At 38.8% G+C, this 24,008-nt stretch overlaps 1 protein-coding gene across 1 annotated transcript; it reads right to left on the bottom strand.

The window, feature by feature from the left end:
• Positions 1-13,416: 13,416 nt before the first annotated feature.
• LOC135475893 (iroquois-class homeodomain protein irx-3-like) lies at positions 13,417-23,717 on the bottom strand. The gene is made up of 5 exons (XM_064755840.1): positions 23,479-23,717; positions 18,072-18,266; positions 15,335-15,426; positions 14,610-14,908; positions 13,417-14,085 (listed from the first exon to the last, which is right to left on the bottom strand). Exons 1-5 carry the CDS (start codon positions 23,542-23,544, stop codon positions 13,526-13,528), a joined length of 1,212 nt encoding a protein of 403 aa, XP_064611910.1. The 5' UTR covers positions 23,545-23,717; the 3' UTR covers positions 13,417-13,525.
• Between the last annotated feature and the right edge of the window lie 291 nt (positions 23,718-24,008).

Genomic DNA, 24,008 nt, shown 5'->3' on the forward strand with positions numbered 1-24,008 from the left:
GTCGAAAGGCTTCTTAGGCTTGATACTAACTCCAAACTGTAAGCAATGCGGAGTAAATCTTGCTGTCTCCTGTGAAAGAATGACTGATTTGTTTAGACTCTAAAAGCCGGGGTTGTTTGAAAGAAAGGGCAATAATTAAGATTTGTAAAATTGTGTTGAATATTACAATTTAATAAAACTGTTGGCCAACATTTCAAATTTACAATTGTATTTCAAACAATTCCACACTGACACATTTACACTTTTATCGATGCACGAAACTTTCAACACCGGCATGCAAAAAAAAATAATAATAAAATAAAATAACTGGAGAAATTTTAAATACCAGAACTGCTTTCAGTTAATTGAGTATACAGTATGCACAGAGTAAATTTTATTATTTTACTATTTATATAACTTTTTTACTGGGCCATAATGCTGCGCTGATCATTGCTATTTAAAGCAGAACTTAAAAACTTAAAATTAAATGAAATTTTTCACACTGAAACTGAAAAAACTAAATATATGACAACCTTGTACATGTTTTTAAAAATTAAGTGAGTATACGGTTTGTAATATGAAGTTTGTACACTTTTTGATTTATCCAAAATGCAGCAATAATGAGAATAATAGTAATAAACAGAGTGGTTAAAAAATTTTGAAAACAAATGAAACTTTTGACACTGGCTCTGAGAAACTTCAAAGTGGGAAAATTTCCCCACTACGCATGCAGTACAATTTTAAATTAAAAGGGTATTTAATTTGTGTGTAGTGATGATTAATGCAGTCTTAAAATATCTTTAATAAGAGCCAGGAGTCGGGATAGTGAGACATTCACCACCTGGTAGTTTCACTTTTTCACACTCCTCATCAATTAACACGGGGCTGTTCAGCAACCTCGGGAGACTCGGTGTAGCTCCCGATTTACAGGCTAACGACAATAGAACTAATTTGTGGAGCAAATATTGACTATTTGCCGCTAGTAATACAGGACAAGATGAAGCCCTGTCTTCTTTACAACAGAGAATATTAGCGAATTTAATCTGAGCAAACAGGAAAACAAGAGCCCTTTGTTAGTGCCGATACTTGAGGATGTGTGTGTAGGGGGCGCACATGTATAGCGAGGTGAGAATATTGCTATCACGGCGTGAAACCGTGCTGAGGCAGGTATATGACCATCACTCAGTGTATACAAATATCCATATATTTCACAGTTTGCCTAAAAAAAGTCACGAGAGAGACCCATGCATGTATGTAGAGTCAACATACCAAGAAAATATTCAACACCTTAAAAACAAACTACATCCAGTATGGAAACTATTATAAATTCATCCTACCCCACGAGAACAATGTGCGCACTTGCACCGATTAACTTGTACAATATGGCGAGCAATGCCACCTGGTAAAACACTGGCCGCAATGTCCTCCAGTATACGAGGACATCCTGGACCAGGTGTTATTACACTGACAAGTGAAATTGAGGCTGTAGGTGTTTTATCAGTGTTAATTGATTTACCTGGGCAATATGCTATTTCTCAACATGACCCGAACAGGTGATGCTCCTTTATAATTATAGCTTTTGTACCATCTTCACCATAAAGGTCAGTCGGTCTCAGAATGCTATAATTCGCCAGCTGTATAATTTAATTCTAACATTCCCAGTCAAGTTCGTGCTATAACGAACCTAACGAGTTGTTAAAAAGTCGAGTTTTACTTTCGAAAGTTCCGAAAAGTAGAACAGATCTTTTTTCTATCATTCCTCCGCGTCTAATTTCTATGATTTTTTGTTACCGGCTTTGTGAGAAGTCATCTCATTTTCCAATTTCCCAGCAGAAATCTCCTGCAATCAAACTATTATAAATATCAGTACCCATAAAAACCCAAACAAATCCATATGTATAAATTACGGGTAATTCAACGAAGAGGATTTCACCCAGCATTATCCAGTTCATGAGGTATGGAAGCTTAATGTCATAATGTAAGACTTTTTACGCAATCCAGTTGAAAAAAACTAAGTTGAAGTCAATTATCTTTAAGCTTCAGTTTATAAAAAAAATAACGTTGCTGTATGTAAAAATCATGAAACGGTATACAAATTATGGATATGTGGTATATGGGCCACCGTAGAGGAATATATTCTTCTTGATATTTTCCATAACATTTTTCTTGTTTCTGAACAATGTTCAGTTCTTCATCCATGAGGGTAATAGATGTTTGGAAATATGTCCAGCTATACATGTCGAATTTGAACGTCACTTTTTCGAATGAGCAAAATGATAATGTATAAGGTTTCCCTGGATTTTCACTCTTTACATAAGGCCTACTCGTAGCCCAAAGAATTAAAACAGAGTCTGCTTTCAGAAAACTTTGTAATTCAGTTTACCCAAGTTTTCTCGTAAATCTCGTCGCCATATTGCTCTATGACACAGACAACATCTTTTACGAAGAAATTTACAAGAAATATGACCTACGAAGTTTTGTGAAAATGACCCTGGGTTCAGCAATGGACAGAAACAAGACAGGATTTGGCATATATATATATATATATATATATATATATATATATATATATATATATATATATATATATATATCCCTTTTGAATAGTAATAACCCATATAGGTATATTCAAAAGCTAAGTATTTGATATGATATCCATATACATAATTTGTTTGATGTGACAATGTTCGATGGTCGAGTTGTTAGTGGCACAGGGACCTCTAGAGAGGTGATCGCGCATCTAACGCTGGTTTCTACTCTGATTTTACATTGGAAAGGTTTACCAGCAGCCTGCTCTTTCGAGTTCCCCCCACTAAACTTTTGGGGGCCGTCGTATCAGTCGTATAATTACGGCTTATAAAACAAAACAAAAAATCGATAAACACTTCAGGCAGAGCATCATTTGTAGGGGACGTTATCACACACACGAAAAAAAAAAAACCGGAAGTTTCACAAAAATGGTGTCAACATGCTTCTCCTGTTATTTTAAAAGTTTGTGACAGTTTCTTTTGTGAACATATAATTCATAAAGTATCTTTATATAAATATTTACAATTATCTAATGCAATGTTGCAGCAAGAGTTAAATTTGTTCGTCTCGGTAAGCCAGCGAGGACCCTAATTGCCCTTAAGCAGGTGTGATTAATTGTACAGCCTACAGACTTTTGCCACCCTTCTTCCCCCACCCCATGACGGGAAAGTAAGAAAATCATAGTGATGAATGATATGTCTATTTATTTATTTTTTTTTTATTTTTTTTTTATTTGTTTGTTTTTTTAATTGATATTTATGGGTATAAGCAAGAATGTTTTACGCATATGTCAGTCTCGCAGTGGAGGAAATGGGGCTGATCCGGTAGACGCCGTGCACCGTCCTTCGCCAGGTATTTGATAGCTTCTTTTCACAGAGGCTATATGAGTCACCCTCCATCTCCTTGCCCAGCCAGGGACGTACAAGAGAAAATACCAACTCTAATATCTAAATTCTTTTTTTCCGAAGATCCGATTCTGATAGTTTTGATAGTTACTTTTAAAATAAATGCGAAAAATAATTCTACAAAACGATTGTACATATATCGTATGCTTAACATATATCTACCCACACATGACTAATTACCAATATCAGAGTGTGTGTGTGTGGGGGGGGGGGGGGGTGCTGGAAGGGGACTAGTAACACACGCATTGATAAATAATTAAACTTTAGGAGAGGTCTAGTGCCGAAAGTATCCAAACAAACAAAAGCTAAGCACGTAAAGGTATTTCAGAAATGTTTGCCTTAAGTCTCAATCATACATGTTCGTGTGCTCAGATTGTAGAAGCTTTCAGAGATAATGTCAACTATATGCATACATGTCACCATACATGTGCCATTCTGTGCTTATCCCGCTCCCTAAACCATAACAGATCGGTAGGGTCTGTGGTGATACCGCGAGATAACGCGTGATTCACTAACAGTGTCAGGAAGGATAACCGATGATCCTCATGTCAGACATCTGTCAACTAGTTTGGACGATAACATGATGGGATGATAACAGCTCACACGAACCTCCTCTTGTCGTATTACACCAGCCACCAAATCCCCCCCACCCACCCACCCCACCCTACCCAACCCAATCCGTCAGTTTGACTGATTAAGCCACCACAACATGACATTCTGACTTATCACCGAGTTTATCCATGGAGGAATGCACTATGTCTTTACCAAGTGTGCAGTTTAGCCTACTGTACCCCTACTGTGGGGTGCCTCAAGCCAGTGCCATTTAGAGATGCATTCTATACCCAACAGCCAATTACGCCCTCAGTCAATGTCATTCAGGCATGCGCTATGCACCCCAGCCAATTGTGCCTCAAGTCAATGCCATTTAGAGATGCATTATGTACCCCCAGCCAATTCTTCCCCCAGCCAATGCATATTACGGATGACAGATCGATTTCAACCAATCGGGACGGTACTCCCATAATCGAAATTGCCAATAATTTGTCGTGTTGCTAAAAGTCGCTGTTGTTTTTTTTTTTGTTTTTTTTTTAACTTCATCATCAAGAATTAATCATTTATATGACAGCAGTCAGATTTTGTCAGTTTCCGGAGTAAACTATCGCCCTTCAACAAGTACCTGGTAGAAAACCTGACATAAAACCGCAGACGAAACAGCAAGAACTGGTTTCAAACATGCGATCTCACTAGTTAAGTGCCTTACGGTCGCAGGGAACCAGCGCAAGTTGATGGAAAAGGACCGCATGAAAAGATTTGAGCTCATAGCGACCAGACTGGTAAAAGACTCCTGCACTAGCAGTCTAACCACTAGGCCACCGATGGCCTAGACATATTTACAAGGACAATTAAATATACATGTACAATAAACTGTGTAGTATAAACTGACTGCTTTTATCTGAATGATGTGTGTAACAGGGACATGAACCATATATGACGTATAAACGTACAGGTCTTGCAGACAATGGTGATAGCAAAGATGTAGAGTTTGTACCAACGCAGATAAATGTACGGAACATGGGGTTGTCCAGACAGACCACGGATAGATCTGTAGGGCTGGATGATATACAAGTTTATATTTTTTATTTATTTATTTATTTATTTATTTATTTATTTATTTATTTCACATAAGTATAGATGTCATTTGGAAAGTGGATTTAGTAACAGTATTATCGTTAATAGAGATTAAACTTTCTGAATATAGCACAGATTCTAGTGCTGAAATTTGGCTGAGAACATTGCGGGTTTCGAACCAGCGACCTCAGAGATTTAACGATAATACTGTTACTAACTCCACTTTCCAAATGACATCTATACTTATGTGATATATCCACCTAAGGGAGTGACGTCGTTTGTGACCATCAGAGGGGTATGTATTGCCTGACTCTGAGGGCGCTGGTTCGAAACCCGCAGTGGTCTCAGCCAAATTTCAGCAGTTGAATCTGTGCTATATTCAGAAGGTATAATTCTATTAACGATAATACTTTTATTTATTTAATTGGTGTTTTACGCCGTACTCAAGAATATTCCACTAATGAGATGACGGCCAACAATATGGTGGGGGAAACCGGACAGAACCCTCGGGAAACCATGGATGTATAGAGCTGGATGTTAGACAAACACTGTTGGGTGCATAGGCTTGGGTGATACACAGACACGGATGGATGTATGGAGTTGGATGTTAGACAGACATGGATGGGTGTTAAGAGCTGGATGTTAAATATAGACGGGCGGATGCATAGGGCTGAATGTCAGAATGCTAGAAGGGTGGTTGTGTAGTGTTGGACACAGCTGGATGTATAGGGCTAGATGGATGTATCACGCTATATGTTAGAGAGATACAGATGGATATATAGGGCTGGATGATGTACAGATACGGATGGATGTACAGAGCTGGATGTGATAAAGAAGACAATGATTGTGCAGAGCTTGATGATGCAGACAGATGAATGCATTAATGTGAATGTATATACGGTTAGGTTGTTCATAAATATCATGTATATATATAACGCTTAGGGCTGTTCAGACATACACGTAAGTAAATATACAGTTGTCGAGAGACATGACCGAAATACGTTGTAAATAAAAAAAAAAACAGATTTTGATCCTCCTTCAGATCCTGTGGAGAGAAAGGATGGTACAGCTATCTAGACCGAGGCATAACCTGTTTAACATGGGCTGTTAAGACTTTGATCAAGGGGCATGGATCGCAAAACTTTCACTGGAACATACAGGCATATTTCAGGAATTACCATATGCCTAATGAGTGCTTGGGGTTTTACGTGGCATGCCGTATGTCTAATGAGTGCTTGGAGTTTTACGTGGCATATCGTGTGTCTAATGAGTGCTTGGGGCTTTACGTCGCATATCGTGTGTCTAAAGACTGTTTGAGGTTTTACGTCGCATACCGTATGTCTAAATGGACGTCCGATATGTACATGAATAAACTTACCTGTGGGTCCATAAAAAATATGGGTCTATTTTTTCCATGACTGCATGTTGCATAAATTGTATTGTATAATTACAGCTGGAAGAATAATTTTTGTTTAAATAGATCTGAGCACGTCTGCCTAATACCGACCATCTAAATGCTTTAATCAGTGAAAATGGTCAGCAATTGAAACCTTTTAGCCAGACTTTTATGCACTTATGAAGCGTCATCATAAAAATGTACACTATTAAAAGCATCAGTTAAAAAGCGAACAATGGATTTTTCCAATCCTATTACTACTGGACAAATTCAGCCATGTTATGCAGAATTATTTGACTGCGCATTGATATAGTTGTCACGGTATTCTGCTCCTACCGTCTGTCGCCAGAAATAATCCTACATTGCATTTGTCCATCGCCCGATTCGCTCCGGTTCGTCGGCATCAATTCTAGTTTTCCCATCCTTTTGATGTTTATAGCCGAACATCTGTTGTAGCTTTTAGTTCTTACCATTTATGGTCATGTAAAATATTAACTGCTTTGTAATGATATCTTATACACGCTTTACAGTCCCAGGTCCACGTGTCATTTACGGTTTTATGAACGAGAGCTATAATTTCTAAGCCACGGTTTTAAAATGAGTTGTAGGTGAGTTTACCCCAAGCGTATCTCAATAAAGTCGTTCGGCATGTATAGCACCTCGCTCTGAGAAACAGTTATATACACAATAGTCCAATCGCATACATGTACTTACATTGGCCACTAGTGAGTTTTTCTTTTTGAGGCAACGCTTCACTCGATATCATGTTATTGCGTCTCTGCGAGTTGACTTTTACTTACATGCTGTGCCCAGATTATATTGTATAAATGCCCAGTTTTATTTATACAAAGGATGTATATAGATATTGAATACCCTGCATCACTGAATATTTATTTATTTATTTATTTATTTATTTATTTATTTATTTATTTATTTATTTAACAAATATATTACTTAACAAAATGCAATATGATAACGGTCGTGCAGGTTTTTGCATGACTGGTGGAAGCCGAGTAGAGTCTCGAGTAACGCCGCTTCTTTTCAGGGCAGCTGAGCAAAACCCTGACTTAAAGTCGTAGCTGAAGTTGCGAGAACTAGATTCGAGCCTTCAACCTCATCGATGAGACGATTGTCGGCAGCCAGAGCCCAGCTTTTTAATATATGACTTACTTAGTAGTACTTGGTAGTGAAGATACATGTACACTAATACTGTGGTATGCAAATGTCCATTTGTACAATAATTAGCCTCTGTCTATATGAATATGTCTGTCCTTTCATTTTCTAGACAATCGCTCATCCCATTGACTTCTTACTAGGCCTGTTCGAGTGTATTTCTGGAGATCAAATGATTTTATTTATTTTTTTGACTGGAGTTAAACGCCCCACTCAGAAATATTTCACTCATACAACGGCGCCTAGCATTATGGTGGGAGAAAACCGGACAAAGCCGTAGGTTGCAGACAGGCCTTCTCACGTATCACCGGAGGTGCAGGGAAAATTATCGAAAAATTACCTCTGCAAATTAGGCAATGATGACGTTAAAAATATTTTAACGGGCACTTCCTAGGACATGCTGGGTTTATGCACTAAACCCCCATTCTTCAGATCTCCGGTATGACTTAATGACAATTTCAAGGGGCCGTAGGGTTTGTACAACAAAAAAACCCATTCTTCAGATCTCCAAAGGACTTAGTACAGCAGCAGTTACTAAGGGTACTGCCTTCGAAATACTGGGCCTGTACACACAGTCGTACATTATTCAGAAATTCAAAAAAAGACCTTATCGATAGTGAAGCAGTTTCCGGCACAAATATTTTCCAGTTGCGTTACACTGGTTTAACTACAAAGGATGGAATCCCTGTCTGTGTTTCATTTTTCTCCCAAAATATGTCCTTGTCTGGTGCTTGGGGTTCTAATGAACTGAAGTGCTGAGCATTTTAAAAACCAAAAAACCAAACGAGTATTGCGTATGGAAATTAGGCAATGATGGCGTCAAAAACGGGCCTTGCACTAGTCGAGATAAAACCCTCAATATCATACCTGATACTTTCATCTTTATTGAGTAACAATAATTGCATTTACGATTGTAACTTGTACAGTTGGTTGTTTCAAAGCTATGTTTTAAAACACGTTAAATCTATGATGAATCAAACCTTTTTCAAATGGACTGCTCAATTAAGACAAGTGTTGTTTCATTAGGTCACTATAGTTCTGCAGGCCTATCACTCCCCACCCCTACTCCCACCCACATTGCCTGAGGGAAAAAAACAAAATTTGAAATACCCAATTTGGCTCCTCAGTTTATTGAAAATGAAGGTTTCAAAAGATTTCAGGAAATAAAGTTTTCAGAACAATTTATTTTATATCGTGAGTTACATTCGTCAATTACATTACAGTCAGATTAGATAAATTTGAATTGAGTGTACCATATAAACGGTGCTATTCTCAGAATACTCTCATCTCATGAGAACACACGAGATTCTCGTGAACAGATTGTGCAAGGCCTGGTGAAAATGACAATTCTACCTTTTCTTCAAATTTCTGTGCTGCGTACAGAAGATACGTCACACCTTCGTCAATAATTTGTCAAAGGTCAGTGATTTATCCAGGGTGCAAGTATTTTGGTTTCCTCTTCCTGAAAAATGGTCGCCATTTATGAGTGGGAAAAAATTTAGTATGGCGTTAAATAACAATAAAATAAATAAAACTAATGGCGGTAAAATATGCAGAGAGTTTTCTGTGCAAAAAAAAACGTTTGCCATAACAGGATGATAACTGTTCAACACGTCCTGTACATATCAGTATTCCCATTAACAGCTCAGCTACAATATGCCGGTATTTGGTAGTTACTTTGAGTGCACGTGTGATAAGATTTAAGTGACGGGACTCAATGTTCTGTTCGATTCACGTGCTGAAGCCTCTGCGGTGTGCAGGTGTTCTTTACGACCTGTTTATGACGAGTGTGACACTTGTTCTAGTCAAGCAGCTTGGCGAACCGCCTGGGGAAGCAGCCAAAGAACACTGTTCACCTCCAACCTTATGGCTTCCTGGCATTGTTGCACTCTAGACTGGGAAACTCAAAGGACCCTGTTCAATTCGAAGACATTTCTTTTTTCTTGCAGAAGTCAAACCATAACAATGTCCTGAAAACAACCTACTAAAGTTAGCCCTCCCCTCCCTTCTACCTCCATCCGCACCCCCCAAAACATAAAGAAACAGCGACAAAAAGGTTTAATGATTTGCCCGCCAGGGGGCGGTAATTGGAAATCGTATTCCTCCGAAACTCGCGATTCTTTGCGCAGTGGTGTCAAATGGCGGGAACATGCTGTGCAAATATTGAAAAGCACGGGACACGGTTTCGTGCACACTGTGGGTGGAACTTATTAATAGCCCTGTAAGGACGGGCTGAAATTGCCGAAGAATAGATAACAACTTTTCAACAAAGTCAAAATTAGGCTGAATTTGCTTGTTGAAATTAAGATAGCACCGATATCTGCAGGGCGTAGAGGCTGGGAGAGTAAGTGACAATGAAGAGCTGTGTTAGGAACTCACCTGTGGAAAGATTATATGACCAGCCAAGTCCACAAATCATTCTTTTAACAACGTGATGAAAACCTAGCTGACAAATACCTCCGGGATGATCGTCAACATTAAAAGACATTCGAATGTCTCATTTCTAATCTGCCCGTCATGTAAATCGCCTTAATATAGACGTTAATGTATCTGTGCTGTGTATCCATCCTAACCCCACACATATCTATATACAAATACAACTCTACCAAGCTTCATAAAGGCAAAAGACATTCATAAATGGACTTGTTTGGTTATTACTAAGATATGTTTACAGCTTTTAAATCTCATTCCATTTCAAGAAATATTTACATATATTTATATGAGAACGGCATACAGTGTTAAGACTGTAAACACCAATATATACATCTACGAATGTCACAATGATTTTCATTTCATCTACAAAGTCAGAAAGTTGAATGTATTTAGTGTTCACACAGAGCTAAAGTTACAATCCACCATCAGACCTAATTATGTGAGCTTAACGTGGCTTCAGAAAGGCACCAGAGAAACATGTTTTGTAAATACTGTAGATCCGAAAAGTCCGATCTCTTACTTTAACAGAAATTGCGTCTTTCAACACAACTCAGATAGCATAATATTGCCTTTTACATTATGGACATAAAATGAGCTGTATATGAACTTACGTTTGTTGAAAGAAATTGTTCAAAGAGTAGATGTTGACAGAATGAGTAAGTATCACCTGGAACATGCACGTGTACCTTATCCACGTATAGAATGGCAAAGATATTAGGACTGATTTAATTACGGCGAAGAATCCTGAATATAGTTAACACCGGCTTTGGTTTGTGAAGATTATATTTATGTATACGTTTGATACCGTGAGTAATGTTATCTTTTTAACTATGCATAGGCCACAATTCCGTCGAATGTTTTAATAGCTATTCAGGGTGCTTGATATACAAATTATAAACTTTATACAAGTAACAACACTTTATTATGACGTATGTTGTTAAAAAAAATCTTGTCAAACCATTTTTCTACATATTTAAAAAAAATATTGAGCTGGTGCAAAAATATTGTCAAATGATGAATATGCATAGAAGAACGGACACTGACACGTGCCCTAACGGAAGTTGTAGTAATCAATGAAATACACTATTACGTGTAAGTAAATGTGCAAAATTGTCTTCAAATTTCTGTGATTAACCGGTTAATAATGGTAATCACAGGAATGCACGGCAAATCGCGAAAGCGTCCTATCCCATCGACCAGAATTTAAAAACGGTCAAACAAATTTTTGAAAAAAAGATTAAAGGATGTTCTCTTTTTTTCACTTCTGACAACTGCGATACTTGGTTTCTCGTCAGCACTACGTACCCAGACGGCCTGACATAAGTTTTATTTTCCTCACAATCGTCTATATGCATCCAGAATCAAATTCCCTTCACTTTTCCTGACTCTCTCGAAAGTTTGACAATCGAATTCTTGTTAAAATTAATGTTAAATTTGTAGGGCCTTGTAAGATGATAGACCTTTATACGGGCAATTCGACTTGAAAACTCAGATGTGGTGGAAGAGCCCGCAATACTAACAAGATTGTCCCGTTTCTCCAGTCGGTGTCCTTTGATGTGAAATGAACAAATCAAATTGCCCCTATTGCTACACAGTGGGTTTGTGCTAACTACGTGCCTGAGAATAGTTGTGGCCACTAAAGATGAGCCCCTGGGTGAAATGTGTGTATATTACACATTTACAGGTGTTATTGGCCTATTCCGATGCTTGTGTGGGCCTCACTTTGATTTGCTGCCGGCTTTGTGGACAAGGTAAAGATGAAAGCGAGGGCGTCTGGGCTGACCTATCCCCACCCCAGAACCCGGCCCACGGGACGGATCATCAAAAAACATGACGGAAGCCTTTGCTAGAACAAATCTGAAGGGATCGGTAGTCCATGTGGTTGTGGGGTGGGGTGAGACATAACGTCCGGTGGGACAGAGATATGCTCCATCACGATGGCCTAATCCATTAGATGACATTATAGGCGTTCAAAAGGCGACGCTCATATCCGCGGACACACAGCGCTGCAGCGAATTAGATTTTCATTAAATAAACATTAAAAAGTTGAAAGATATGAAGAGAGATAATCCCTGGATCCGGTTCTTTTGGCTATAGTCGAGTGAAAAGGATATTATATAGCTGGTCACAAATCCATCATTGCCGACAGAAGGGCGACTTCAGGGCGAAGCTCATATTACTACATATATGCATAAATAAGAGATCTGCGTTTTCGCCGAATAATCCGATGTAATAATTTCGTGGGTAGGGTGTTGAAAAGCGTGCAAGTTATCAACTTTCATTAAAATTTTGTATGCATTCTATACTCTCCAGTGATAAGCGTGCTATTTGTCTTTTGCCTTTGCTGTTTGCTCAATGTAACATCAACCACATGTATAGATGACAGACATCCGAATCTTATTTTTGCAGAGTTGCTTGCATCAGTATCAGATGAGCTTTCTTTGAGTGCTTTATTTGTTCTCCGACCTGCAGGGTGCTAGTTTCCAGTCCCGGGTCGATGTCACGAAAAGTTTTTCTTATGTTTTGCCTTCCCTTTAGCTTATACCTCCATTTTCCCTCGCCTTCTCGAGCAACGTTGCATCATATGGCCGGCTGTGTGACATATTGCGTCTATATGGCCAACCCTGTAAAGTATTGCAATTAGATGGCCTACTGTGTGAAACCTTGCGTTCAGATGGCCAACCGTCTTAAATATTGCTTTCAGATCACCTTCTCTGTGTAATATTGCGTGTGATGTATTACATTCAGATGACTTACCGTGGGATGTATTGCATTTAGATGGCCGGATGTTTGAAATATGGGCCCGACTGTGTTAACTATTGCTTTCAGGTGGTCGGGTCGGCTGTGCGAATTATTGTGTTCACTTGGCTGACCGTATGATGTATTGCGTTCAGATGACCGACAGTGTAAAACGTTGCGTTCAGATGGCCGACCGTGTGATGTTTTGCCGCACACATATGGCCAACCCTCTAAAATATTGCAATTAGATGGCCAACCGCGCAAGACACTGCATTCAGATGGCCGATCTTTTTAAAACTTGCATTCAGCTGGCCGACTGTGAAATATTGCATTTCAATTGGCTTCGGCAGAAAGTTTGCTATTGCTAAAGAACTCAAAAGTTTCTGTCAGTTGTATCCAACCGTAAGGCGTATACTTTTGACCCCAGTGATTCCTTGGTTTCATGGAAATGTCAGCAGTGAAACAAAAGCCAGAAACTTATACGATGATATCGACGATAAAAATATACGATGTATGTTATCTGGAATTGATATGAAATTGGTTTATTTTCATACACATAAATATAATTACGTATTTAATTGGTTAAACAGCTCAATGTGAAATAACAAGATATACACAATTTTTAGTCTCTTTCCCGAGGATGTTTTCCAACTTCCTGTTCATCCGTAAACCGCATGGACTTTGCACCAAATTGCTCACCACTCAAAAGTCTATACTATAAAGTGGTTATAAGCAGTATCTGTTACGTATCCTCATTTTTCGATTCCAGACTAAGTATATTAGAAATCGACCATATTTTTGCTTTTGGCGTGGGTGGACTGTTTATTCGATTGCCATGGCCACGGTTTGCTGAGCCTGCAGAATGACACGATTGTTGTTGTTGTTGTTGTTGTTTTTGACATACAGCACCACGTGGGCTTGCACTCTGAGATAGATCTACTGGACGAATCTGTGACTCGGAAACTTGATGTAACATTCTCTTTTCTCTTTGTTCCATATTCTCTGCGAGAGGCGTCGTATTTGACGCTGTAGCCTTAGCGGACTTTGAACACTGATCGCCTTGTTTACCACTGATGAAATCTAACCCGTGTCTCGGTGGTGTCTGCTCTCCAGAGATTACGCGAGACGAACAGAAATGGCCACTAATCCTCCCTGGGGTTTTCATGTCTGAACCAGGCATACGACCAACGGGTCGAAAGCGAGGCACAGAGTCCTCGCTCGGAGCATGCAGATGCCCCAAATCCTCGAGGTCCTCATCGTCATCCACGGAGATCTCCTCGCATTCATCCTCATGGTCACTTCCTGTTTGATAAATGTATGGAAAAAACGAATATCACATTGCTGTCGAGAAACAAATATATCTAAATTTGCAATGAACGGCTAACACCTGTATTTTCAAAATAATGGGTGAAATTTCCACTTCCTGACACCATATATGAATTGTGCATATGGTGCACAGATAGTATATTGTTTAAATTCACATATTTTATTTAATGTATGATATACCAAGTATACCTGCTAGTATCACATGTACTGTGTGATACACAAATGGTGTATTGGTATCCACATATATTGATATTGTGTCACATCCATACAATTAAGTGGTAGTATCAGATTTACTGTGTGACACATAAATAGTGGTTTGGCATTCGCATATGCCGTGTTTAAAGTATATGATATCCACGGACAGTGTTTTATTGGTAGTGTCAGAATTAGTGTGTGATAAGCACTCATTTATTTATTGTCCGTTACAAGCAAACACCTTAAACCACAAATTGAATTACCGGAGATAAATAGAGAAATAAAGCCTGTAATATTTCACATACCGTGTTTACTGCGCGACGCATCGCTTCCCTCGTTCTCGTCCTCTGATCGCCCGTCCCCGTCCTCGTCCACCCCAGGGGAGGATCGCCCAGTCTCTTTCTTCAGGCGCCGCCGGGCATTGGCGAACCACGTGGACACTTGGGTCAAGGTCATTTTGGTGATGATCGCCAGCATGATTTTCTCCGCCTTCGTTGGATACGGGTTTTTGCGATGGTCTTGAAGCCAGGCTTTCAATGGTCCCGTCGTCTCCTTGGTAACGTTTTTACGATACCCTGGCGCATGGAAATCCAATCCGCTGTAACTGAAAAATGAAGATGAATAACTGTAAACCGGATGCACAACTGCAAAACACATGTCGTCTTCCACTTCATATTTTCACGTCGTTGATGATGTCAACTGAGCATGAGAGAGACAAACCTGTTAAACTGGGTTTTTATGTTACCAGAGGCACTGGTACGTGTATTGTTATATGACATCAGTTTTGCTAATATCCTTTTACAGATGTCGACTGCTTGAAAGTTGACTTTCCTACTGCGATAAAGCTACCCCCAAAACTCCCAATTGTTTTCCGAGCGCTTTTATGCAGAAAACGCTGGGTTACACCATTTGCCATTCATACACAGAAAAAGATGAAATATATGTTTTCTTGAACACTCGTTTTAGTGTTGGTGTTGGTATTATCAAGGGGTGATAAATAGAATTATGCCTTCAGCTGTAAAGAACTTACTAAGTGTCGAACATTGGCGGGAGCATCATGGGGTTTAACATGGATTCTGCCCACAGTTTTGGGTCCATGCAGCTGTACACTGCTTCGGCGTCCTGTGAAACAACAACGACAGATATTATATTTATTTATTTGTCTGATTGGTGTTTTACGCCGCACTCAAGAATATTTCACTTATACGACGGCGACCAGCATTAAGGTGGGAGGAAACAGGGCAGAGCCCGGAGGAAACCCACGACCATCCGCAGGTTTCTGGGAGACCTTCCCATTTACGTCAGATATTATATAATTGCCCGATAATACACATGCATGTATGTGCAAAATAAACTGTTTATCCATACTGCTTTCATCGATCTCATGCGAGACAGGGCTTCAGTACTACACATGTAGTGGAAGTCAGGCATATAGTCTTACATACTCATGCTGATTCATCATGATCTGCACACATCTACAAAAAGTAAACTGCACTGAAATAAATGACGTTTAATCTATTATCCCGTCTGCCAAAAACAATCATAGCATTATTATATCAGGGTGACAGTCTGATAGACTTAAACACTTTCTTTCTTTTGATTACAGAATTAAACCTTGCATTATCGAGTATTATGAATTATGTGTTTCGCTAGTTTTGAATATAGTACATATTTATAACGCTTATGAATCGCACAGTTTCGGTTCCAAAGTGGCAATGGCGTATTATACATTACAGGGGCAAGTATATATGCAGTAAAATAAGTTTCCACGAACACTGGTGCAAAATACATATGTAAAAAATAAAGATATGTTGGTCTCTTAATCATCGCGCTTAATGTACTAAACTGCGTAGTCGCAATGTAATTTCACTTGTTCATATCGATAGATTAACGACCTAAATATGATTTACATTGTAGCTCTAGCTGCTATAGTTCATATTTCAAAACAGTATTACCAAGAGAAACACCAAATTGATACAATCCACTGAAACAAAGTGGAATTTCGATAACAGTCAGGCGCGGTAATGGAATGTGTAAATTATGCGGTGTATAAAAGGCCAAATATATGCTTGATTTCTCTTCTCTTTTTTTTTTTGGCATGTTTATGTAATAACGTTTCGAGAGTCTGAGAGATTTTTCCGTCTGATTGGACAAATTTCTGGATGTTTTAACACTCTTTAAACTATTGTTTAATCTTAATTTCAGTCCAAAGACCAAGTTTCGGAATATGCTGTTAATTTTAAAAACTCAACGATACAGCTATATGTGATATGTGGGAGAGCATGAGAATGCCCAGTATTAAGCCAGACAAGCACACGTCTGCTAAGGGTGGTATAGTAATGTCGGTATAAATTATAAGTACCCCCAATGACCCCTCCACCCTCCCCTCCGAAACCCTCAAGCTCCCACCCTAACAACATGATCAGTTACTGTACGGGAGCTCAAGTCGGTTACAATGTCCCCTATCTTTTACGCCTGAACAACAGATCATTGTTATTTCACGCCTATCTCCATCCATTGTTATCTAGCTCAAAACCCAGTTCTATTCGATAAACAGAAATTAACTTAGCACCATTAGGTGTCCAACGGTGACATAACGGGAAACGATAACTCGTATAGGGGACTCTCGTGTGCCCAATGAAGCCGAACTGTCCCTTTTCCGTCTCATTGTCCATACAAAGGCATGACTTCTGTACGCTAACATCCCCATGGTTATGGGAATGGAAATAAATCCGTCGCTATAGGTTTACACTATTTATTTGAACAAAGGTAAACAACGATTATAGGTGTAAGAGTTCCGTGTTGTCACGTCTTGGAATCGACTGCTCTTGTTGGGGTTCACCGGGGACAGTCGGTTAAACAGAAAACCCCAGATCCGAATCATCTGTGTTACGTCATTACATCATCAGTCAATTAACGCCTCTGTTATCCCTTAGAAACCGTTAATAGAGCTGTGTATCCTGTAGGGAGATTTTAACTCGCAAAAAGATTCTCACCTTTAAAAACAACGAATTAACAGGATGTGTCTGCGGTGTATCAGAGCAGTCATTGTTAGGCGGATTCAAAGGTGCAGGCTGTATACACATAGCTAGGAATGCAGACAGCTCTGTGACGGAAATGGTTCAAAAGCTTCACAAATACACCAAAGTAGCTTTGGGAATGAAATACTTTTTGAGCTCGACGTTTCTGAGTTCGCGATTTCTTTGTTTATTAATTGGATCCTTTTCTTAATATTGTTTCTTGTGTGTCGTTTTATTGTTGCATTTGGTGCAAATAGGGTAAAATCAAAGGAGGTGTTTTCTACACTGCCAACATTTTAGTTCCTTATATATGATGCGTAAACTCTTTTTATTAAGAAATGCGAAACACTATTTATCTGAAAAAGATCTGGCTACTCTATATAAATCGAAAATATATGTATGCGATCATGCGCGCTTATAGGTAAAACTAATAGAAACGATTAAATGTGATGTAATGCGCAAAGCATATCAAATAAAAGAATCAAAATCTAAGCTCTGCATTTTAATTTTTGCATTGAATGATTTGTGTGATGACTGGTATTCCCGATATAGCCCATTAGGTTCCGCTTTGGTGTTATTTTTATTTAAAACACATATCAAAAGAGAAGACAAATATAGTAATCTCGGGGGAAAATACCACAAAAGTACATATAATGTTGTTAGGTTGAAAGCCTTATCACAGAGCCAATTTGTGCTTATTTTTAATATATAGGTTGGTCGTTTTGTGACCCATGTGTATGTACATACCCCTGCGGAGAGGGAGTGGAGGCCCGTGGGGTAGGGAACCTGATCCTTTTCTGTGTGGGGCAGGGCAGATCGCATGATGAGGGCCGGGTTCAGGGCAGGGTGACAGCCTGGGTACATTTCCTGGGGAGGCGGATACTGTGGTAACTGTACCCCGCTCAGCAATATCCCGGTCTGATCCGAACTTCGACGCATTGTCTGAAATAACACATATACAGTGCATACTATATTATTTAAAACTCACTTATATATCAATGTAAGTAGTTTTAAAAAATATTGAAAGATCTTTTCTACGACAATATTTTTAAAACTACCAAAAATATATACAAAGTATTATATTTATTATACAAATTTGTCTGTGTATATATATATCATACACAGAGAGTGAAACATAATTTTTCTAAATTTATTGAGCCATTTAAATTGAATTTTTCTATATCCTGTACCCCGGTTTCAGAACAACAGCCTATACTAATTGTTGCATGCAAGAAGGCATTATTTATGATTTATTATTTATGATTTAATTTGTAAATTTATTCTCTACAGAGAGAAGAACCACTTAAGGCCTAAACAATGGAAACAATGGATCAAGGACTTAGCCTCTCCTGAAAAAACCGGGCACAATACCGCTTACTGCGTTCATCAGAATTCCACTCAGTTAAAACATTCAAATAACGAAACAATTCTTCTGTCAAGAGCAAGAATTATGAAAAAAATGTATTTTTATGGTATACTGTATGTTACTCGGGGTACACAGTATATGTACAGTTTCTTATTGTGTGTTCCGTGTGTATCAAGCGCACAAAGTGTTGTTTTTTTTTCACCACAGTATTGTCTGGCGCACAAAGTGTCTTTTTCACTGCAGTATTGTTTGATACGCTGAATGCATCTCACAACAGCAACAGGTTAACATAAGTTAATATCAATCATTACGCCTTCAGTGTTATGTTTTACTACATACTGACTTATTGTCTACGCTGAATGATAGGATGATTGGGGTTTAACGCCACATTGGCAGTGTTTCAGATAATGTCGTTGCCAGAATATGTTAAAACCAAGAGAAAATTATGGCTTTTTAGATGTGAATGACAACAGCCAAAATTAGAATGAAAGGAAACAAACGCTTTTCAAACCAAGCTGAAAGAGCCAAAAAAAAAAAAAAAAAAAACGCCCATAAAATTCAGAAAAAAAAGACACGGTAAACACAGCATAAAAAAATCTTTTTTAAATATTTAACTGTCACATCGTCAACAACACTGGACAAACTTGGGTGTAATGCCTTTATATGTCCAAGGAAAAAATTATCAACCAGGAATTATTTTATTTAGGGAGAGCTCTAGGATAGTTGTGGAAACAACGTATACATCAGCGCTATATATAGTGTATACAATCCCATGTTACCCAAATAAGTAATTAGCCTTAACGTAACAGCTGCAGAACTGACTTTCATAAGCTAGTATCAGATTGTCTTCGAATTTTCCATGTCGTAGTTTTGATCGTCGTTGAGCACCAACGTATTCGATATAACATTAGATGCAATAATTTTAAAAGCATAGCGTGCCGTTTGCAATTTATACACTATGCTGCGCAGCCAGTATAAATACGAGATCGGTGAATAAAAGGGATCCACCCATTACAACGAAATTGAAGGGTACAGTACAAAATAGCAGGACTACTGGGAAGCCACAACATGCCCTAGCCTGCTCTCTAGTTTTGTCCACATCTGTCCATGCGCAAAATACTCACAAAACTTGTAATACATTTATGGAAGATTTGTCAAGACGCTGTTAATTCCCGGGGTATGAATGCCCGAATATCTTTGCATTGAGCCCGACCACTGGAGCGCTAACGTCGACATATTAACAAACAAATCCTGAACAAGATAAGTTTAAAATACCGTTCATGTTTCGGTCACAAAAGCACGCTTGAATGGCATTCGTCAAAGACGAATATTAGTACCCCGCCTGTTCACGCTGAAATCTGTTAATTAATACACGTGAATTACATTATAAATTGATGAAAATTAACACCGATTAAACGTTATACGGTATACCTGGAAAAACAACTTTACCAAGTATTTTACCCACAGTGAATTTTTTATTCATATTAAAAAAAATATTTTATTAAAAATATCGCTCCCTACATTATCCAATTTATTTATAATCAGGGCTTGGATGTAATATTAATCCTTTCGAACTAATTAGACATTCGTGTCATACAAATCATGCTACGAGAAAGTATAGAATTTGTCTAATATGTTTTCTTTTTTACAATCTCAAGTACATTATATCATTCCAGTATCGGATAACCTTTTTATAATGCATCGTGTGCAATTTTGACACATCTTGTTTCAAAGAACATATTACAAAAAAAAAGAACAGTTTGGGGGTATTTTTCTTTCGGAGCCGCGTGGTGGTCTCTAGAGCTGTGTGGGGTCTAAGTAAGACCAGCCGGCAAGGCGCGATCTGACTCGTGTCCGGGAACACAAGTACCTTGGGGAGGAGATATACAATACTGACGGCAGAACCGTACAACGTGATCATCATCGGGAGGCACCCACAGGGTGAGACAACCTGTAAGAAAGGTCGCGGGGATCGGGCTAGGGATCTTATAAGGTTACCGCCATATATTACCCTCAGACAATGCCGGACATGCATTAACCCCGAGCCGGATTAATGGTCCTGAAATGATAACCCGTTATTATCAGGCCATTAAATCTTGAACACGGTAGTAGCCCACCCGAGACAAAACGGCCGTGGAGGACGAAGGGTATGTCCGATATCAGAATACCTCTATCTCTTCATCGACACATGTATTCATGATGATATGCATACCAGAGCTGCTTTAACTCTTCGGTCACATTTCACCAAAACAAAACTTTTGTAGATTTTTTTTATATATAAAGTAAACGTACATTAAACAAATCAACGAATACAGAATTATTTCGCCTAAGTGGCGAAGACAGCTAGTCGAGTATGTTTGTCCGAGGTATACAAGGGCTAACTGTTTATCCCTCTGTAGTGCCGTGGGAAAAATTGGGGGATAAGTAAATGGCAAGTGGTCTCTTCTAGTGAGTTAGTCCGGAAATATATACAGGTGTATCGATCTGAATGTAATTAGTTTATCTACTTACAGGTAAAGAAAACCACTCGGTCAAAAGCCGTCAGGTGTTAACGTTACACCTATCACAGGCTTATTATCAAAGGTGACAGCTGCTCATCAGATCAATTGCTCTTTACAAGTCCAGCTATGGTCATTCTTAACGCTAAACTGGGCAAGGCAGGGATCAGTGATCGGTTGACCGTGAAGACGATCGCTTCAGATTGAGTCATTTGTCAGTGACGCTGAAAAGAAAAGTGTCCTGTATTTTTTCCACCCCTCGGGGTGTATTCACCTCACCCTCCACCTCCCTACCCCCAGTCGCGATGTTGTTACCTGTCTGTATACTCATGTCTTCACACGACCATCACAGCCCAACCCTCAAACCCCGACACGTCCACACAAATTGAATCTTTATCCGCTCCCGTCAGCATTTCAATGGTGCCCACGAAGAGGTGTAAATATTCACACGTTTAAACGGCTGCATAAATTTCTCACCTGAGCCAGCTATTTGCCAATAACAAACTTCTTAGCGGGATTATACAAACTGAAATAAGAGGATTTCGATTTGACTTTGTACTGCCGATAAATGGCCTATGCTGCTATAATCGGTCTAATCACACTGGGATGTGGCTTAATGAGAGTTTTATTACAGGTGCGATTCTGTGGGCCCCAGGTGGGTCCTTGGAGAATAGAGCCCGGTTAGGTATTCCGGCCACGATGTATATAACCCCAACACCTGTGGTTGAAGTTTACTTAGCCCCCATAATTGTACTTCAGCTAGCATTTGTCATCAGTCTCTGTATATGCTTATCAAATTAAATGTTATCTCTTGTCTAAATATGTCAACCGCAGTCATGCCTACAGTGTCCATTGTTTTGAACTGATAATATAACACTCTGCTCCGTATATAGGCAACGGAAATTATTTTCCTACAGGCACGTAAAACAGCAAAATGGAAAATATTGGAATGGTTTGTTGTATTTGGCTTGAGAGCCCAAGATGCAATCTGCAAAAGGGGAAATACTGAAAAAGGACTGTCCCTTTGTCATTAAAAAAGTCGGTTAGAATCTAGGATCAATTCCACAAAGCCAGTTTTGACGTAAGTCAAAATTTAAAACCTGATTTTAGAGCTTATTTCCAAGCCCTGTAAATTAAAAGTTTGACCACCTCATCAATGTTATCTTAAGACGGATGTGTGAAAATTTCAACTTTTAAAACCAAAAACTAACCATTGTGACAACATTTTAAATTTTTACTCCAGTCAGAAATGTCTTTGTGGAATCTGACCCTGTAAAAAAACTGGTGTGATTGGTTTAAGAGTACATAAGGGAATCTGGGCAGAAGAGAAAATATTGGGAAATGTTTGATCCATTACAGACTTTGAAAGAACAAACGTAGTCAGGCATGAATCATCTGAATCCAATATTACTGCAAACAACTGTTGGAGTTTCGCGGACGTGAGGAACGGTGCTAACGTTAATGTAAACTTTAATCTGATTGTGTCATAACTTTGACCTGCTATCTATATCGTATCTGATGACGTGCATTGGTAAGAACGTCCGATCCCCACCCTGCTAGGCTAAGGTTCACAGATAACAGGCTATTTGCAAACTGAAGTGTAGCAAACTGAAGTCACTGAGAATATCAGCTCACAAATACTTTACAGTGCTTTAATATGACCCCTCGCTCCAAAAAGACATAATTTGAAAATAAAACCAAATGATTATTTGAAATAAAAAAAATGACGCATATCTCACAGTATTCAATAAAAGACACCTTCAAGATAACGGTTTATGTTGATCTGAGTAAGAGTAACCGTTTGTAACATTTGCTTTTCGTATGCTGTCATATGTCCAAAATACATGAATATTATATCTCCTTTATTACACTGATTATCAATTCTAATTATTCCAAATTATCTTTTATTCTTTTTTCTTACATAACCAAATATGTATAAACCCGGGGAACCTGTGATTTGAAAAGTTATTTGAAATATTTATGTTCGAGTGTACCAGTTGGCAGTTTAAGGTTTGAAATAGTGATCAGTAAGAAGTTTAAAACAATGTCAATTTTTAAAATATTAACTTACGATTCAAAATGTCAGAATCGTGAATTTATATTTGAGGCGAGTATATTTTATTTAAGAATTTAGTAGGAAAAGACAAAAAAAAATTATTTGCACCGTTATCTTTTTGTAACCAATTTCTGGTTGAAGAACTCAAAATATGTAATACAATATATATTATATAAATGATATGTTTCAAATGACAGCTTGCTCTGTATGTAAGTTATTGTGGGGTATACTGACCTGATGAAGTACAGGTGACCGTAAGTGCGGGCCCGGTAACTGTCTCTGAGAATCCATGAAGGGCATGCTATTGCCCCAGCACTGAAGCACAACTGAACAACAACGTCTACAGCTGAAATGACCTTATCAGTCCTAATAGAATCCAAATCTGGCAATGTTTCGTCTCATACTCCACAATGTCATTCCCGAGAACAGTTGCTCGTATCTTGACAGATTATACGAGTTTGGTTTTTCGAGGGGTATACTCTACTACTGCACGACTGACGGTGTATAGGCCTCACGTTTGACGTTCTGCCCTGTATGGCTGACGCTCAGCGCACCTTTAGCCTCAGTCCCGTGATGGATGGTCCCTGACCGTGTTGATCATTTAAACCTACCACTGTATTCAACAATTTATCAATTAGAGCGACGCTGGCCGCCTGCGCGCTACCGCAGTAATATCAACGTACAGGTATATTCCGAACACGAGACGGCGAACAATACCTGGTTTTACCTGAGCGATTTGAGATGACACAAACACGCGCGATTGG

This window comes from Liolophura sinensis, chromosome 9 (assembly GCF_032854445.1).
Source record: "Liolophura sinensis isolate JHLJ2023 chromosome 9, CUHK_Ljap_v2, whole genome shotgun sequence".
Lineage (NCBI taxonomy): Eukaryota > Metazoa > Mollusca > Polyplacophora > Chitonida > Chitonidae > Liolophura > Liolophura sinensis.

Bases quoted from the DNA above. Each gene is read 5' to 3' on its own strand.
- LOC135475893 (XM_064755840.1), bottom strand. From the start codon at position 23,544: ATGCCCTTCATGGATTCTCAGAGACAGTTACCGGGCCCGCACTTACGG. The intron at 18,267-23,478 runs GTCAGTATACCC...GTGTTATTTCAG, and splicing joins GGTCACCTGTACTTCATCAG to ACAATGCGTCGAAGTTCGGA. The intron at 14,086-14,609 runs GTATGTGAAATA...TTTATCAAACAG, and splicing joins TGCGTCGCGCAGTAAACACG to GAAGTGACCATGAGGATGAA.